At 44.5% G+C, this 19,933-nt stretch overlaps 1 protein-coding gene across 4 annotated transcripts in view; it reads left to right on the top strand.

Moving 5' to 3' along the window:
- The first annotated feature begins 5,694 nt into the window (after positions 1-5,694).
- The window catches only part of ZNF157 (zinc finger protein 157), a 54,232-nt gene continuing 39,993 nt past the window's right edge, over positions 5,695-19,933 (top strand). Inside the window, exons 1-2 of one of the 4 annotated variants that reach the window (XM_070606509.1) lie at positions 5,695-6,010; positions 7,690-7,880. Coding sequence is in view for 2 of the 4 variants with exons in the window: in XM_070606507.1 (XP_070462608.1) it covers positions 7,809-7,880 (72 nt within the window). In the remaining 2 variants the exon portion in view is untranslated. Of the gene's footprint in view, positions 6,188-7,689; positions 7,881-19,933 lie in introns of all 4 variants that reach the window. The other 3 variants (XM_070606507.1, XM_070606506.1, XM_070606508.1) reach the window with 3 other exon arrangements.

Here is a 19,933-nt window from a genome sequence, read left to right on the forward strand (position 1 = left end):
AATCTACATTTTCAACTGTAAATTTTAAGAAATCTAAATACAAATCAAGTATTTCCGATGAAAATTTAGCATTCAAATTGAGATGTATTGTGAGTGTAAAATAGACGTCTGATTTCATAGACTAATTACAAGAAAAAGAATGCCAAATCCCATTAATAATTTTAAAAATTGATTACATGTTGAAATGATAATGTTTTGGATATGTGGTTTAAATAAAATACATCGTTACGCTTCATTTGTTTCTTTTCCTTTTTAATGCGTCATCTATCTGTAGCCCTTCATGCTGTTTCTTCCTGCTCCGCCACCTGGGTTGGAAATCGAGGCTGCTCTTCTGTGTCAAAGTGATTTAGATTCTCCGGGCAAGAGGAGTGAGTGGTTTTATTCTCACAGCTATAATTTGGAACAGCCAAGTTAGTTCTGCATGGTTACCGAGATGTTCACATTTCATTGGCCACGGAGACTGAAGCCTATCTCCTAGACAGGGCCACTGGCCAACCGCGTCTTCTGCCCAAAGCAACCTCAGGCCTTGCCCCCACCCACTTCACTTCCCTCACGCGGCCATGCCATCTATCTGTACCCCTTCAGGCGATGCCCTGCCCCCTCCCTGCAGTGGGCAATGGGGCCTTCTGCTGATTTACAGACCTGGCAGCCTCATATGACTGGGGAGGCCAGAGCCTAATTCTTACACTCAGCCATCGGCTGACTGAGCCTCCTGTCTACAGCCTCTCAGGTGCCACTTTGGCCACCTCATTTCACGTGGCATGGCGGTTACTACCTCGTAACAGTTTACCATAGGCTGAAGAGGCTAAAGCCCAACTTCTCCTGCAGTCATTGGCTAATTATTTGTCTGTAGCAATTCAGGCTAGACCTGCCTCTCGCTCTGCACATAGCAACAGGGGCTTCTCCCCAGTAACAGGCCGCTGCTTTATCCCATTGGCCACTAGAAACCAGATCCCACCTCTCATACACAGCCATTGGCCATCTGCACCATCTATCTACAACTCCTCAGACTTGGTCTAGAGGGAGAGCTCGAAGTGCTGGCTTCTATTAACTCTTCCACCACCGCTGCTCATCCTTTTGGCCCTCAAACTTGGTCATTCGTTATCTAATCCACCAATAATGACTCTCTTGTCAAAACCGAAAATCCAGGCCCCTGTGAACATTTCCATCACCTCTGGACTAATTTCTAACCCTATCAGCATTGCTCTAGTCTGACCTCTAATCTGGAGCTCCCATGACTCTTCCAGCATCAATCCTTTCCTGGCACAGTTCAGCATTCTGCCTTCCATTAACTATTCCTCCGGCAATGCCCCTCTGATCTGGAGCTTGAACCCAGGCCTGTGAATCTTTCCACCATCTGTGTATACTAGGACTGATCTCAATCTCGACTTCTGTGAACCCTTCCGACGTTAAGGACCTTAATAAAGCCCATCTGATAAAGCCCACCAGGGTCACATCCATAGTCCCACAGAAGTGGGTTTGTTAATGTTGGCGCCCAGGGCAGGCCACTCCAAAATATCCCATAATAGCATATTCATTGCTTTGAGTGAAAGTTACTTGAGAAACAAAAAGGGCTTTCTGACCCTCCTGTCTCTGTTCCCTCTGAAAGCAGGAAACACATCTCCTGTGTGGAAGGTGCTCTCCCCATATCCTTCTCTCCAGAGCTGGGGATTCTGGGCGGAGAACCCAGGAGAAATAAACCTTGCTAATTTGCTACCTCGAGCCTAAACTCTGCTTACATTCCTTACTAATTACATACCCCAAACCTAAGTTTCTTTGTCCTGTCATGCCTCACAAATTTATTGTTTCTTTTTGTGCAAAAGATATATACTGCGTGCTTTGTACACTCTCTGAGCATCATTTCTTTATGATTAGAAATGTATGGGGGCCGGCCCGGTGGCACAGCGGTTAAGTGAGCACATTCTACTTTGGTGGCCCAGGGTTCACTGGTTCGGATCCCGGGTGTGGACATGGCACCACGTGGCAAGCCATCCTGTGGTAGGCGTCCCACATATAAAGTGGAGGAAGATGGGCACAAATGTTAGCTCAGGGCCAGTCTTCCTCAGCAAAAAGAAGAGGATTGGCAGCAGTTAGCTCAGGGCTAGTCTTCCTCAGAAAAAAAAAAAAAGAAATGTATGTGTTAGGGGCCAGCCCGTGGCCGAGTGGTTAAGTTCGCACACTCCACTTTGGCGGCCCAGGGTTTCACGGGTTCGAATCCTGGGCGTGAACATGGCACCGCTCATCAGGCCACACTGAGGGAGTATCCCACATGCCACAACGAGAAGGACCTGCAACTAAAATATACAACTATGTACTAGGGGGATTTGGGGAGAAAAAGCAGGAAAACAAAAAAAAAGAGATTGGCAACAGTTGTTAGCTCAGGTTCCAATCTCTAAAAAAAAAAAAAGAGAGGCCAGCCCAGTGGTGCAGCAGTTAAGTGCGCACGTTCCACTTCGGCAGCCCGGGGGTCGCCGATTCGGATCCCGGATGCTGACATGGCACCGCTTGGCAAGCCATGCTGTGGGAGGCATCCCACATATAAAGTGGAGGAAGATGGGCATGGATGTTAGCTCAGGGCCAGGCTTCCTCAGCAAAAAGAGGACGATTGGCAGCAGATGTTAGCTCAGGGCTAATCTTCCTCAAAAAAAGAAAGAAAGAAAGAAAGAAAGAAATGTATGTATTAAACTGGGGTTTTCTCCTGTTAATCTGGTCTTGTGTGAATTTTATTATTAGTCCAGCCACAGGAACACAAAAATGGCAGAAAGGGGATGTTCCCTGCCCGGATATTAACTTGCTGCAGCAGAGGAGAACACACATCACAGAAACAGTGGAGGATCTCACCTAGGGTGGCCCAGTTGTTCCAGTTTGCCTGGGAATTTCCTGATTTTAGCACTGAATGTTCCTTGTCCCAGTAAACCCCTCAGTTCCGGGCAAACTTGGATGGTTGGTCACCCCAGTCTCACTAAACAAAGGAGGAAATGGGATTACTGTAGGGTTTTGGGGAAGAGTGGAGTTTAGTTAAAATTTAAAGGAAGCAGTGTTTTTTTTTTTTTAAGGCAATAGTGACAAAGTTTATTTGTTTATTTTTTCTTTTCGAGGAAGATTAGCCCTGAGCTAACATCTGTGCCCATCTTCCTCTGTTTTACATGTGGGACACCCACCACTGCATGGCTTGGTGAGCGGTGTGTAGGTCCACACCCGGGATCCGAACCAGCAGATTCCGAGCTGCGGAAGTGCAGCATCCGAACTTAACTGCTGCCCCACCGGGTCAGCTCCAGGAAGCGGTGTTTTGATCAGGCCAAAGCAAAGCAAGTTGTTGTGTACAAGTGTCAGCATCAAGTCTGAACTGCGAATGAATTGGATCCAGGGTCCTTTTTACTTAGAAACACTGGAGTAAAAATAGATGTGACATCTTCACTCCAGATGCCCCTTACTTGAAGCTCTGAACCGGGGTTGGAAATCGAGGCTGCTTTTCTGTGTTAAAGTGACTTGGATCTTCCAGGCAAGAGTGACACGTTTTATTCTCAGGATATAATTTCAAATTGCAAAGTTTCTGCCAGCCTATGATTTTAGAGAACAAGCTTTCTCAGCAGGGCTGGGACTAGGGTGAGGCAAGGGAGGCACTCACCTCAAAGTGCAAAAGTTAAGGGGGCCCCAAAACTCGGGAATCGAGATAAACAACATTTTAGTGCAATATTTTCAAAAGTCAAAATTAATGCCAAAATCCATGATGAACAAAATCCCCAAACTTCAAATGCCTGAATTAGTTAGCTATTGCTGCATAACGAGTTAGCCTTGAACAGAGAAGCTTGAAACAACAAAACCTTATTACTTCACAGTGTCTGTGGGGGCAGGAATTTGGGAGTGACTTGGCTGAGTGGTTCTGTCTCAGGGTCTCCCCTGATGTTGTCTTTAAGTTGTCAACGGGGGCTGCCGTCAGCTGAGGCTGGAGGTTTCACTTCCCGGCTGGCTCATTCATATGGCTGTGGGCTAGAGGCCTCAGTTCTCCTCAAAGGCTGTCTGGGTGTCATTATGACACAGCAGCTTGCTTCTCCTGGAGTGAGTGATATGAAGGAGAGAGAGAGAACACAAGATGAAAGCAACGGTCTTTTATAATTGAATCTCTGAAGTGACAAACCATTACTTCTGACCTTGAATCCTGGGCCTCCATGAACTATTTCATGTCTATATCCCAAGAAAATATTAACTTTTCCATCATCAATCTCCCTGATTTGATCTAAAAACCTCTGTTCATGATTTTGCCAGAAATCGCCATCTTGTTTTAAGGGCTGTAAGCCCAGGCCTGTAAGCAATCTTCCACCATGAATGGTCTTCAGGTCTAGTTCTTGAACTTCAGCTTCTGTTACTCTATAAACGTAATTTCCCCTCTGGTTTGAATTTGAACCCAAGCGTCTGTAACAGAAGTCTGTTTTGGAGGTCTAATCAAAAGGACATTGAAGGTAGAAAAGTTAACCAGGGTCCAATAGTTGAGATCTAGACTAGAGAGGCATTGATAGTGGAAAATTAACGTACGCCTAGTCTCTCAATCTATAAAGAAGGGCACATATGGTGGAAGAGTTAGCGGCAGCTTGGATTCAGGGTCAAATACAGGGACATTGATAGTGGAATCATTAATAGAGGACATGAATCCAGATCAGAAGAGTGCAACATAGGTGTTGGTAGAGTTAAGAAGGGCCCAGGTTCGAGATCAGTCCAGGAGGCATTGGTGGTGGAAGCTAGCAGAGTCCAGGATTTGAGATGTTGACCAGAAGTCATGATTATAAGTTTTGGAAATTTCTGTAAAGTGTGTATGTTACAGTAATGTTCTCACATTTGCCATTCCCTCTTCCATTCAATTCACAAATATGGCAGGGGAGACACAGAAAATGGGACACTCTGAGAGGCTAACACTCTAACTCTCCAGATTGTTGAGCTAAGGTCCAGAGAGTGAATCTGAATGTCCTTAGGGTAACCAGTAATCCACACTCAAGCTCAGTCGGGGTCTACCGGCTGGGTTTGAAACACCTTCAGCAGAGAAAAGAGTCCTCTACCTCTTGTCAGAGAAAGCTTCCTGCAGGAGGGTCTACTTGGACCAGGTTCTGAAGAATGTGTAGGAGTTCAGAGGTGAAGAACACCCAGAATTCTCTCTATTCTCCCAAGTGGCAGTGGCAGCCCCTGAATTTCCTTATAAGACAGGCTAATCAGCGGCAACCTGGTTGACAGTAGGAGTTGGGGGTGTGTCTTGGAATGCATTTTCATTGAAAGCATGCTTATAACGTTTTCTAAATATTTTTTCTATTGACAATTTGCTGAAAAACATTAGTTGTCCATATCAAAGGCTATTATTATTATTATTCTTCCTAGCTACTATCATTCTAGTGGGATAACGGAGATTCAGGGGGATTCAAGTCCCCTCCACACCAATTCCAGCACATCCAGGGGAAACTGGACCACCCTGACTCTTACCCCTCTTCTCCAGTGGTATTGCCCAGGAGGGAAGCCACATTATCCTGACTTTTCTCCCCTCTTCCCCGTGGTATCTCCAAGGAGAGGATTGTACCACCCTGACTCCTGCCCTCTCTTGCCCAGTGGAATGGGCCAGGAGGGGGACTGTACCATCCTAACTTCTCTTTTAATCCTAGTGACATCTCCCGGGAGGACACTGTAATCCTGACTTTCCCCCCGCTTCCCAGTGGTATCTCCCTTGAAGATCGGAACACATCCTCCCTCCCGCCGGGGATGGGGGTTGGCACCTCTGCTTCTATAAACTTTGCACAGATGTATAGAACCCACTTCCAAAGACCAGCTCCTCCCAGAAGCATCCCCTCAGAAGGTTCCTACCCGCGAACAATGCCCCTCGCCCCGCCTTCTGTGGAACAGCCCACTGTACGGAAAGGATGACAAGATGGCGGCCCTCATAGAGGAAAGTCTGGGCGCAGCCATGTTCCTCGCCCGGCAACGCCACTCGTAGACAAAGTCTCTGCCGGTCCAGAGCTGCATCTGGTTCAGAGTGAGTAGACCACCGGCTCACAGCCCTTAGGATCGTGTGCGAAACCAACAGCCCCAGAAGGGGCAGTGTCAGGGGCGAGGACAGGAAACGGAAGTGGCCCTCAGAGGCCATTTAAGTCTTGTTGGCGCGCGGCGCTAAAGGGAATGCACGAGGGTTTATGGCGTGACAGTCACTAAGGTGATTTTGAGATGATGGCTTTGTTGGCTTTTGGGAATGGTAAATTGTCAGCTTGTGGGGTCAGTTGGTGGAGAATTAAAGAATCTAGTGAATGACAATCTCTGTGGGCCAGGGATGGGGGCTTCCGCGGTAGTCACGTTTAGATTCCTTATTGCATCTTTTGGAGGAAGATTAGCCCTGAGCTAACATCTGCTGCCAATCCTCCTCTTTTGCTGAGGAAGACTGGCCCTGAGCTAACATCCGTGCCCATCTTCCTCTACTTTATACATGGGATGCCTGCCACAGCATGGCTTGCCAAGCGGTGCCATGTCCGCACCTGGGATCTGAACCAGCGAAGGCGGGCCGCCGAAGCAGAACGTGTGAACTTAACCGCTGCACCACCGGGCTGGCCCCCTGCCCTATGAGTTCTAGTAGAGTCTGTTAGGTTTTCCAGGTGTAAAATCACATCATTGGCAAAGAAAACTACATTTTCAGTTCTTTGCAATATTTATTCTTTTTTTTTTTTTGAGAAAGATTAGTGCTGAGCTAACATCTGCCGCCAATCCTCCTCTTTTTTGCTGAGGAAGAGTGGCCGCGAACTAACATCTGTGCCCATCTTCCTCTACTTTATACGTGTGACGCCTACCACAGCATAGCTTGCAAGCAGTGCCATGTCCACACCTGGGATCCGAACTGGTGAACCCCGGGCTGTGAAGCGGAACCTGTGAACTTAACCGCTGCGCCACCAGGCCGGCACGCAATATTTATTCTGATTGATTCATCTTCTACAATGTGAGCTAGAGCCAGGCAAACAATTTTGAGTTGTGTCAGACATCCGTATCCTGTTGCTAATTTTAATGGCAATATCTACATCATTTTACTTTTTAGCATAGTATTTCAGGGCTATGTTTTGTAAATGATTTTTGTGATATTTAAGTGATTTGCCTCTCTAATTTTAGTTTGTTTTTCTTAGCGATGGCTGCTGAATTGTGTCAAATGCTTTTTTGGTTTAAGTTAATAGCATGTTCCCCCCTCCCCCATTTGTTGATTTAATAAATAGTATTATTAATGTTGAACCAACTTGTGGAAAGAAGAGGCCGAGAGCTTCCTTGTAGAAGAATTTCAGAGGCTTTTTCCACCCCAAAATGGCAAAATAAATAGGGCAGAAGAGATCCCTTTCATTCAGACTACCAGGTTTCCAGGTTTCTTGCCTCCACAGTCACCCACCAGGTCCCTGCGGACAAGTCCTTCCCCTGGCACCCCATGGGGCTTCAGCACTGTCCACTGCCCCAGTTCTACCCTCCCACCAAACCCAGGTCTGCCTTGAACCTGGAACTGAGGGATGGGCTGGCTGGGTAAGGTGTGGAGCCGCTCACGAATAAAGGACTCTGAGTTCATTGATTTGACTCCAAATATCATGATTGTTTCCGAAATCCACCCTGACTAATATTCAGAGTTGGGGTTGCTGAACTTTGTGGCGTGAATGTAGAATGACACTGATGACGCGGATACTGTCCTTTTAGGATTTCTTGGCGTCTGTGGAGCTGGTGAGCTTTCCCTTAGTGGAGGCTGCAAGATCTTCCATTCATTCTGACTGCAGCGCACCTACAGACGCCCCTCCGGCTCTGAGACCCAAGTGAACATGCCAGCCAATGGGCGATCACCCCAGGGCTTCCCTGGCCTGCTTCCAGCACAGCCTGGCAGATCATTTGAGGTAAGGAGGAGACTACGTTTTCATTTTCTTTTCCTTTTTGTAAGATAAATTTTAATTTTGAGATGCTTGTAGATTCAAATGCAGTGTACCATTTACCCAGTTCCTGAACCGAATGGTAACGTCTTGCAAAACCTTGGTACAACATCACAACCAGGATATTGACATACAGAACATTTTTATCACCACCAGGATCCCTCATATTGCCCTTTAATAGCCACAACCACTTCCCTCCTCCCACACTCCCTCCTTAACCCCTGGCAACCGCTAATCTGTGCTCCAATTCTGTAATTTTGTCATTTCAAGAATGTTGTATATGGGGCCGGCCTGGTGGCCAAGTGGTTAAATTCGCACGCTCTGCTTTGGCGGCCCAGGGTTTCACCAGTTCAGATCCTGGGCGCAGACACGGCACCGCTCATCAAGCCATGCTGAGGTGGCATCCCACATGCCACAACTAGAAGGACCCACAACTAAAATATACGACTACCTACTGGGGGGTTTGGGGAGAAAAAGCAGGGAAAAAAAAAAGATTGGCAACAGCTGTTAACTCAGGTGCCAATCTTTAAAAAAAAAAAGAATGTTATATAAATGGAACCATATAGTATGTAACCTTTTGGACTGGCTTTTTAAATGTCTCTGGACATTCATCCAGATTGTTGCGTATATAAATAGTTTGCTCCTTTTTATTGCTGAATTCTCTTCCACGATATGGATGTACCACAGTTTGCTTAACCAGCCCCTAGCTGAAGGGTATCTTGATTGTTTCCATTTTTGGCTCTTATGAATAAAGATGCTATGATTCTTTGTGTAAGGTTTTTGTATGGGATGAATGCACAAGAGTGCAATTGCTGGATTGTATGCTAGGTGCATTTAAAATAATTAATTGACTTAATTTTTTAGTACAGCTTTAGATTTACAGAATAATTGAGAAAATAGCACTTACAGTTGCATATACCGTTCTAACCCGCCCCCCACCCCCCGGCACATAGTTTTCCCTATTATTAATATCTTGCAGGGGCTGGCCTGGTGGCACAGTGGTTAAGTGTGCACGTTCCGATTCAGCGGCCCGGGTTTGCTGGTTCGGATCCTGGGTGTGGACATGGCACCGCTTGGCAAGCCATGCTGTGGTAGGCGTCCCACATATAAAGTAGAGGAAGATGGGCATGGATGTTAGCTCAGGGCCAGTCTTCCTCAGCAAAAAAGAGGAGGATTGGCAGCAGATGTTAGCTCAGGGCTAATCTTCCTCAAAAAAAAATCTTGCATTAGTGTGGTACATTTATTACAATTAACCAATATTAATACATTATTATTAATTATAGTCTACAGTTTACAGTAAGCTTCATTCTTTGTGTTGCACATTTTATGAATTTTGACAAATGTGTAATGACATATGTCCACCATTACTGTTTCATACAGAACAGTTTCATCTGTGCTTCAGCTGGTCGTCCTTCCTCTCCCTCTGCCTGAGCCTCTGGCAACTGCTGATTTTTTTACTGTCTCTATAGTTTCGCCTTTTCTAAAATGTCATATAGTTAGGATGAATCAGTCCGTAGCCTTTTCAGATCGTCTTCTTTCACATAGAAGTTTGCATTTAAGGTTCTTCCATGTCTTTTCCTGGCTTGATAGCTCATTTCTTTTTATCACTGAATAATAGTCCATTGTCTGGGTGCACCACAGTTTGCTTATCCATTCACCTATTGAAGGACTTCTTGGTTGCTCCCAGTTTTTGGCGATTATGAATAAAGCTGCTATAAACATTTATATAGAGGTTTTTGTGTCGACGTATGTTTTCAGTTCATTTGGGTGGATAACTAGGAGTGTAATTGCTGGGTCATATGGCAAGACTATTTAGCTTTGTAAGAAACTGCCAAACTGTTTTCCCAAGTTTTTCATCATTTTGCATTCTCAGCAGCAATGAATGAACATTCTTGTTGCGCCACATCCTTGTCAGCATTTGGTATTGTCAGTTTTTTGGATTTTTAATTTTTTCTTTTTTGAGGAAGATTAGCCCTGCCTCCTCTTTTTGCTGAGCCAGACTGGCCCTGAGCTAACATCCGTGCCCATCTTCCTCCACTTTATATGTGGGACACCTGCCACAGCATGGCTTGCCAAGCAGTGCCATGTCTACACCCGGGATCTGAACCGGCGAACCCTGGGCTGCCAAAGCAGAAAGTGCGCACTTAACTGCTGCACCACTGGGCCAGCCCCAAGTTTTCTGGATTTTTACCATTCTAATAGGTGTGTAGTGGTATCTCAATGTTGTTTTAATTTGCAATTCCGTAACGAAAAATGATGTTGAACATAGTTTTTACATGCTTATTTGCCTTCTGTATATCTTCTTTGGTCAAGTGTCTATTCAGATCTTTTGCCCATTTTATTTTGTTTTTAAGATTGGCACCTGAGCTAAGATCTGTTGCGAATCTATTTTTTCTTCTTCTTCTCCCCAAAGCCCCACAGTACATGGTTGTATATTCTAGTTGTAGGTCCTTCTGGTTCTGCTATGTGGGATGCCGCCTCAGCATGGCTTGGTGAGCGGTGCTAGGTCCGTGCCCAGGATCCAAGCTGTCGAAACCCTGGGCCACTGAAGCAGAGCATGCAAACTTAACCACTCAGCCCCGGGGCCAGCCCCATTTTGCCCATTTTTTAATTGGGTTGTTTGTTTTCTTATTGTTGAATTTTAAGAGTTCTTTGTCAGCTATGTGTTTTGCAAATATTTTCTCCCATTCTGTGGCTTGTCTCTTTATTCTCTTAAGAGTATGTTTCACAGGGCAGAACTGTTAAATTTTTAATAAAATCCAACATGTCAGTTTTTCTTTCATGAATCATACTTTTGGTGTTGTATTTAAAAGCACTGCCAAACCCAAAGTCTCTTCGAGTTTTCTCCTGTTAGTCTTGTAGAAGTTTTATAGTTTTGTATTTTGCATATAGATCTAGGATCAATGTAGAGTTAATTTTTGTGAAAGGCATAAGGACTGTTTCTAGATTCTTCTTTTTTTGGCATATGGTGTCTAATTGTTGCAGCACCATTTGTTGAAAATGCTGTCCTTCTCCATTGAGTTGCCTTTGCTCCTTTGTCAAAGATCAGTTGACTATATTTGTGTGGGTCTATTTCCTGGCTCTCTATTTGTTCCATTGATGTATTTGTCTGTTCTTTCACAATACCATGCTGTCTTTTTTTTTTTTTTTAACTATAATTGACTCACAACATTATGTTAGTTTCAGCTGTGCAATGTAACGATTCGATATTTGTACATATTGCAAAATGATCACCACAGTAAGTCTGGTTAACACCTGTCACCATACGGAGTTACAGAATATTTTTTTCTTATGATGAGAACTTTTAAGATTTACTCTAACAACTTTCAAATATGTAATACAGTATTGTTAACTACAGTCACCATGCTGTACGTTACATCCCCATGGCTTACTTATTTTATAGCTGGAAGTTTGTACTTTTTTTTTTCAAACTGTATCCAGCTTTATTAAAGATACTTTTCATAAACAATCATGGTATTTCAGGCAGGACATGGCAGACAATCGGTAACAGTATTCAACAACTTTCAAACTCCCTTCTTCAATGGACTACCAAAATCAGAAAGCCACTATAAAACCCAACGAAGTCTTCATGTGATGCTCTCAACAGGGCAAGTTTAGAGTGAGGGTTGACGTTTCACATTTAGCATGATGTTTAACAACTTTTCACAAGCCGACCCTGACTTTCAGGAAGTGAATGAAAATGGCAGAATTATCAATCTGAAGATCCACAATCTAAAAAAGGGAACTGCTCCTCTTTTGAGGGGTGCCATCTCAATGGTGACACTGGCAAGTCCAGATTGCCTGACATACTAGTAACTAATTTTTTGGGGTCAGGTCTCAAGAGGTCTCTGGGTTTAAGGGAGTGAGGTCTATGCTGAAGGCAGAGGGTGAAGAACACATACAAACGAATTTTAGTTTTTCCACACCACCAGGCGTTTGTGCCAAGGTGGCGCATGTGCGTCAACATCAAGAGATCTCTCCTCCTGGGAACCAAAAGGAACGTCTCTCAAAACTAGAAGGGAAAGATGTTTTTTTCCCCATGTCAATCCAGCTTCGGAGACATTCTATTAGTGACATATGCCCTTCCCCGAAAAACAACAATGAAGTGTTCTGTGTGCTAACAACATAGCTTAAGAAAGAAGTAAAACAAAATTCTGCATTTTTATAAAACTTGATAAAAAATAATATTTCAAACTGTACAGTCACCAGAAGTACACAGTTATCAGAAGTGCACACGCTCCACTTGGCATCTCCAGCACCATCAGCTTTCTGTGCCTGGTCTGTTTTGGCATCTCCATTTCCTGCAGGGTTATTCCCATCCTTGCCAGCGTCAGCCTTCCCCTTTTTCCCTTTGGGTACCTTCTCTCCCTTCTTTGCAGGGGCCTTTTTAGGTGCGGGCTCTGGCTTTGGAGGAGCAGGTTTAGCAGATAACCTTGCAGATCCTCTCTGTGGTTCGGCCTTCACCTTGGCTTTATCTCCTTTAGCATCCCCTTCAGCCTTTCTCTTGGGCATGGTGACGACGGCGGCGGGACGTTGGCGCTGGACGCGGGGGATGCAGCGGCGCGCGGGCTTTAGTCGGCCCGGGGGTCGCTCTCGCCTCTTCTTCACACTGCTCCGGAAGTTTGTACTTTTTGATTCCCTTCACCCATTTTGCTCCCTCCCCACCTCTGGCAACCACAACAGTATGGAGGTTCCTCAGAAAATTAAAAACAGAACTACCATATGATCCAGCAACTCCACTTCTCTGTATCTATGAACTTGGTTTTTATTTATTTATTGAAAGTATACTTTTTGGTGAGGAAGATTGGCCCTAAGCTAACATCTGTTGCCAATCTTCCTCTTTTTTTTCCTCCCCAAAGCCCCAGTACACAGTTGTATGTCCTAGTTCTTCTATGTGGGATGCCGCCACAGCATGGCTTGATGAGCACTGTGTAGGTCTGTGCCCAGGATCCAAACCAGTGAACCCTGGGCCGCCAAAGTGGAGTATGTGAACTTAACTACTATGCCACTGGGCTGGCCCCTGGTGTTTTTGGTTTTGTTTTTGTTTTTTTTAGATTCCACATATAAGTGAGATGATATAGTATTTGTCTCTCTCTGTCTGACTTATTTCACTTAGCATAATGCCCTCAAGACCCATCCATGTTGTTGCAAATGGCCAGATTTCATTCTTTTTTATGGCTGAATAATATTCCATTGTACATATGTACCACATTTTCTTCATCCATCCATCTGTCAATGGACACTTAGGTTGTTTCCATATCTTAGCTATTGTAAGTGATGTGGCAGCAAACACGGGGGTGCATATATCTTTTTGAGCTAGTGTTTTCATTTTCTTCCGATAAATACCCAGAAGTGGAATTGCTGCATCATATGGGAGTTCTGTTTTTAGTTTTCTGAGGAATCTCCATACTGTTGTCTATGGTGGCTGCACCAGCTGACATTCCCACCACCAGTGCACAAGGGTTCCCTTTTCTCCATATCCTCACCAACACTTGTTATTTCTTGTCTTTTTTTTTTTAAGATTTTATTTTTCCTTTTTCTCCCAAAGCCCCCCAGTACATAGTTGTGTATTTTTAGTTGTAGGTCCTTCTATTTGTGGCATGTGGGATGCCGCCTCAGCATGGCCCGATGAGTGGTGCCATGTCCACGCCCAGGATTCGAACTGGCAAAACCCTGGGCTGCCAGAGCAGAGCGTGTGAACTCAACCACTTGGCCCCGGGGCGGCCCTCTTGTCTTTTTGATGATAGCCATTCTAACAGATGTGAGGTGATATCTCATTGTGGTTTTGATTTGCATTTCCCTGATGATTAGTGATACTGAGCACCTTTTCATGTACCTGTTGGCCATCTGTACGTCTTTGGAAAAATACCTATTCAGATCCTCTGCCCATTTTTTAATTGAACTGTTTTTTTGCTATTGAGTTCTATGAATTCTTTATATATTTTGTATGTTAACCCCTTATCAGCTATATCGTTTGCAAATATGTTCTCCCATTCCGTAGGTTGCCTCTTCATTTTGTTGATGATTTCCTTTGCTGTGCAGAAGCTTTTTAGTTTGATAAAGTCCACTTGTTTTTGCTTTTATTGTCTTTGCTTTTGGAGTCAGATCCCAAAACTCGTCACCAAGACCAGAGTCAAGGAGCTCACTGTCTGTGTTTCTCTCTAGGAGTTTTATGGTTTCAGGGCTTACAGTCGAGTCTTTAATCCATTTTGGAGTTAATTTTTGTTTATGACATAAGATAGTGGTTTGGTTTCATTTTTTGTGTGTGTCTGTCCAGTTTTCCCAACAGTGTTTATTGAAGAGCCGGACCTTTCCCCATCGTATATTCTTGGCTCCTTTGTCATACATTAATTGGCCATATATGCATGGGTTTATTTCAGGGCTCTCTATTCTGTTCCGTTGATATGTGTCTGTTGTTATGTCAGTAGCATACAGTTTTGATTACTATAGCTTTGTAACATCGTTTGAAATCAGGGAGCTTTGCTGTCTTGAGTATTCTAGCTTTATAGTAAATCTTAAAGTTGGTTAGTGTCAGTCCTCCAACTTGGTTCTTCTTTGGTGCTGTGTTGGCTATTCTGATTCTTTTGCTTTTGCATATAAACTTTAGAGTCAGTGTGTTGATATCTACAAAATAATTTGCTGGAAATTTTATTAGGATTGTGTTGAGTCTATAGATCAAGTGGAAGAGAATTGACATCTTGACAATATTGGGTCTTCCTATCCATGAAACATGGAATATCTCTCCATTTATTTAGATACTTGATTTCTTTCATGTGGATTTTCATTTGATTTTCCTCGTGGAGCTCTTGTACATATTTTGTTACATTTATGCCTAAGTATTTCATTGCTTTGGTGCTAATGTAAGTGGTATTGTGTTTTTAATTTCAAATTCCACTTGAACAATTGCTTTCTTCTATAGGTATATATGAGGCTGGCTTCATGATAATCTGGACATTCACCCGCTGAATATGCCCATTACCCAGGTTGTGATAGATGCTGTGATTAATACCTATACAGGAAGGCAATCGACTTTTGTGTATTAACCTTGTATTCTGCAACCTTGCTATAATCACTTATTAGTGTCAGAATAGGATTGAATTGTAGGATACCCAGTTGGTATCGTGGAACTGAAGAATTGGTTATTGTTGGCATGATACAGCATTTCTTGTCAGAAAATGTGGGATTTGCTAGGACAGCCCTGACTCATGGAAACATGTAGTTTGGCACCTGGCCCTGGGATGATTAAGGAAGAGGAATATTGCCTCTGGGGCCAGATAGGGGAGGTGTGGATCTGTATTCGGTAATTTGCATATCAAAGACATGCTCCCGGCTCGGCCCTTTGCTATCTCTAAGAATTGGCTACCCTGGGAGGGGCAGTATCTCCCCAGCCAGAAAAGTTTTTTTTTTTTTTTTTTTTTTTAAGATTGGCACCTGAGCTAACAACTGTGGCCAACATTTTTTTTTTTCTTCTCCCCAAAGCCCCCTAGTACATAGTTGTATATTCTAGTTGTCTGTGCCTCTGACTGTGCTGTGTGGGACGCCACCTCGCCGTGCTGTGTCCGCGCCCAGAATCCCGACCAGCGAAGCCCTGGGCCGCTGGAGCGGAGCACTCAAACTTAAGCACTCAGCCACGGGGCCGGCCTCCAGAAAGGTTTTTAAGATGTCAAAACATCATAATATACAGAAAATAAAATATGATTAATATACCTTGGTTATTGTTATCTGTAATAGCTAAAATGGAAATAAAAGAGAGTGCTGGGTCAGACCTTGATGCTAGACCAAGCTCAGAGTTTGGTCAGTCTGATCTTTGGCCTCTAGCCTCCAAGCCGCCCCCAAAGGGAGAAGTTGTGCAAAACAACAGAGAGTACCTCTAAGACATCTGGTCGCCGAGATGGTAGTCAGTGTGGGGGGGGGGGGGCAAAAGCTAGAAACTTCCAAACCCAGCGGGTAGAGTGTGAAGGAGTTGTCTCATTTTGTAGATTGATACGGTCAGCTTTCTGAAGAAACTTTGCTACACTCTATTGTGAAATGACTAATTTAGGAGCAGTAGCTTTGGTTTTGGATGTTGCAGAATGTAAGGATATGTTTGGGTCGATGCAGGACCCACAGCTCACTGTTGAACAATCACAGATGACTAGACATGATCTAGACACGCAGGAAATTATTCACAAGGGACCAGCCAGCCCGGTGGACTGGATAAAAGCCACGTTAAAGTGGGTTTACTCTGAGTAGGGAGACCGTCCGATGCCCCCTTATAGGGGAATGCCCCAGTGGAACACCCCAGATGAAGCAGATGATAAGCTTCATATACAAGCCATATGGGACTGGCTTTATGGTAATCAGAATATTCACTCGCCGAATATGCCCATTACCCAGGTCGTGGAAATGCTGTGATTAAGGGGGTCCCTTTTGTGAGGACACCCCATGTAACCTTATTGCTGCAAAATCAAGCAACAACCTGGGAAGCCTCGCCGAACTTGCTGTCTCAGCTTTCCTTTACGGGTCTTACAGATGCTAATTAAAAGCATTAAGTTAATTAACAAGGAAATGGGGATAGAGAGAGGGAAGAGGCAAGTCCTCCAGCAGGGTGGAAATTTTTAGATGGTTATTAAGAAATGGGGAGCCAGCCCGTGGCCAAGTGGCTGGGTTTGTGCGCTCCCTTTCGGCGGCCCAGGGTTTCACAGGTTCGGATGCCGGGCGCGGACATGGCACCGCTCATCCGGCCCTGCTAGCACGGCGTCCCACATGCCACAACTAGAAGGACCCACAACTAAAAATACACAACTATGTGCTGGGGGGATTTGGGGAGAACAAAAAAGCAGGAAAAAAAGAAGCTGAAAGGCGAAGATTACCATCAGAGCCTCACTCTCAATTGTCTGGGGCGGTAATCCAGCAGTTTAATCAAGATAAAGATTGATTGAAGTGTGCTCGCTTAAGGTGGCCTTCTGGGTCCATCGAATTGGCGAGAATCTAAACGTATTCCTACTAAACGTACTTCCTGAGGCACAAAATGCCAATTAGAACTGCTCTGTTTGCCAATAAAAGAGACAGGGACTGCACATGGCCATGTGGCGGATTCCCCAGGGGGAAGGCCCAGAACATAGCTGGAAGTCAGACTGATGCCAGAAGCCCCAGGGGGCTACAAATGGATCCTGACGGGAATAGACACTGCCTTTGGACTAGACTTTGCTTACCTGGTGGTAGACGCAAGTGCTCAGAGTTATATAAAAGAACTGGGCCAGAAGATATTATGCGAGTGTGGGCCGCCTAATCACATTTCTTCAGGCCAGGGAATGTGCTGTCATCCTTAGAGTAATGATTTGATAGAGAACTGGAAAGGGCAATTGAAATATTGGCTTTCTAAAATGGGGTGTAGAGATGGAAAAATTTTCCCTTCTTTCCTTGAGATTCTTTGGCTAGTCGAATAATTAAATTGGTGTAAGACAGATTAACAGGAGAAAAGCAAACAGAAGTTGGGAAAGACCCAGGAAAACTGAGTAATTCTCCAAAATACCTTACAATACCATCTTCAGGTAAAAACAAAGATCTTGTGTTGGGGGTGGGGAGCCAGTTCTGAGAGGTTGGGTACCTGGAAGGCAGGGTAAACAAGGGTAAGGTTGTCATGCAAATTTAAGCCTTCCCCATTGATAAGAGTTTTCGGAGACTGAGTCCTCCCCCATTTCCTGGTCCAGAGAGAAAGACACCCTTACAAATGGAAATTTCCCTTACAAATGGAAATATCTCGTACAAAAGGGTAACTTCGACTCAGTTTTCTGAGCTTCTCCTGTATTTACTGTTTCTTAAAAATAACCATCTTAAAATAATCCTTATGGCAAAGAGACGTGTTTTGGGGTGGCAAATTCTGCTCCCCGCTAGCAGGGGGAGACAGATAAAGGCATGAAGGTCTGGTTTACACACCTTCAGAAGTGTGTGTTCACACTCAACATGAGGGGGACCAAGAGAGTGTCCCCACTAAATAGATTCTGGTTTTTGGTGGATCTGGGCAAGAGGGGATGGCGGAAGGTGCTGGTTCAACTATGCAATTCTTCCCAAGGTGGCTCGATGCTACCATGATGACTGTCCTTTTTTCTTTCTTCCCCACATCACCTCAACGTTCCTTTTTCCTCCCCGTGGTAGCAGGGCCAGATCTGCAACTACAAGTGCTAGAAGCAGGGATGATTCCTAAGCGAGAAACTGTGACAATAGTTTAAAATCTTTGTGTCAGAATTCCTAGGGCCTAATTTAGGAGTAGGTTGTGCCTTCACGAATGTGGCAAATTGGGACTACCCGTGAATGCAGCTGTACTGCCTAGTGGTAAAAGAGCCCACTTGTTCTGTACCGTTGAGGCAAATAACCAATAATCATTCTATAGATAAGAGAGAGAAGGTGAGTTTTACTTGGGCCAGGTTGAGGACTATCATCTGGAAAGGTGGTCTCCACAAAGGAAGAAAGTGTTCTGGAGAAGCATGGTTTTCCGTACAGTCTTACACCTTTTTAGAACAAAGAACATGCATCAGACACGCCCAGGATACATATTCATCAAAGTTTCAAAGAGATGGGGGGCTGGCCCGGTTGCCGAATGGTTAAGTTCGAGAGCTCTACTTCGGTGGCCGAGGGTTCCACTGGTTTGAATCCTGGGCGTGGACATGGCACCACTCATCAGGCCATGCTGAGGCAGCATCCCACATGCCACAACTAAAAAAAAAATACACAACTATGCACTGGGGGGCTTTGGAGAGAAAAAGGAAAAAAAAATCGTTAAAAAGAAAAAAGTTTCAAAGAGGTATTCAGTTGCAGATTAACAGGTCACCATGACCCTGATGTCCCGGGAAAGGAAACTTACCTTCAGGAGTCCTGGCCCCTGGGTGCTGGCGGTACTGGCCTCATAGGGAAGAAGCGTGCACCCTTATCTTCAAAGAGTACATTCTTTTACTTTGAGATAATGTTTAACGCATTCTTTACTTTAATGGTTAGAGCAGATGTACAGTGTATGTTGACAGGTCATAAGTCAAGCTTCTTTAGTCCAGGCCGAATCAGGTTTAAACCGGAATAGTCACTCCATATACCCCAACATGTGAAACTTGCTTATCGGTACCTGTGTAACCCTGCTCTGTGGACTGAGGTGGAGACACTTGCTAGCCTAGTATTGCTGCTTGTGATCTAGACCAGCACAGTGGCCAAACCGAATGTCCCTTCCAAAGGTGGAAAAGTTTGAGTATAGATGGAGAGAACGAGGAATAGCAGCCGAGGGTAAAGGAATGCCTAAATGGGTTATGCACTGAGGGAAATCCCGTATTACACTAGCACCTTGAAAGAGACTCAGCAAGACATGATGCCTGAAAGGGCGAAGCCATTTGCCACCTACATAGGCTACGAAGGCGTTAAAGCCCCATCAGCCTAAGGCGCATCAGTCTAATTAATGTTTAACACCCTAGAGTTTACGGTATACATTTACAACTAATCTGAGACTATTTTCAAATACTACACTGCTTCAGAGGTAGTGCAGGGGCCTTATAACAGAGTATTCCCAGTTCCTCCCTCTCATCCTGAATAACATTGCTGCCATTCCTTTTTCTTATTCATATGCTACGATCACTCAAAACAGTGTTGCTGTGATTACTTTGAACCGTTATGTATACATCAGGCAATAAGAAAAATAAAGATTTTATTTTACCTTCATTTATTCCTTCTCTGACATTCTTCTTTTCTTTCTTTCTTTTTTTTTTGAGGAAGATTAGGCCTGAGCTAACATCTGCTGCCAACCCTCCTCTTTTTGCTGAGGAAGACTGGCCCTGAGCTAATATCCGTGCCCATCTTCCTCCACTTTATATGTGAGACGCCTACCACAGCATGGCATGCCAAGCGGTGCCATGTCTGCACCCGGGATTCGAACTGGTGAACCCCAGGCCACCAAAGCGGAATGTGTGAACTTAACCACTGCACCACCAGGCCAGCCCCTCTTCTTTTTCTTTATGTAGGTCTGAGTTTCTGACCTATATCATTTTCCTTCTCAAAAGAAC

Source organism: Equus przewalskii, chromosome X, assembly GCF_037783145.1.
Source record: "Equus przewalskii isolate Varuska chromosome X, EquPr2, whole genome shotgun sequence".
Classification (NCBI taxonomy): Eukaryota; Metazoa; Chordata; class Mammalia; order Perissodactyla; family Equidae; genus Equus; species Equus przewalskii.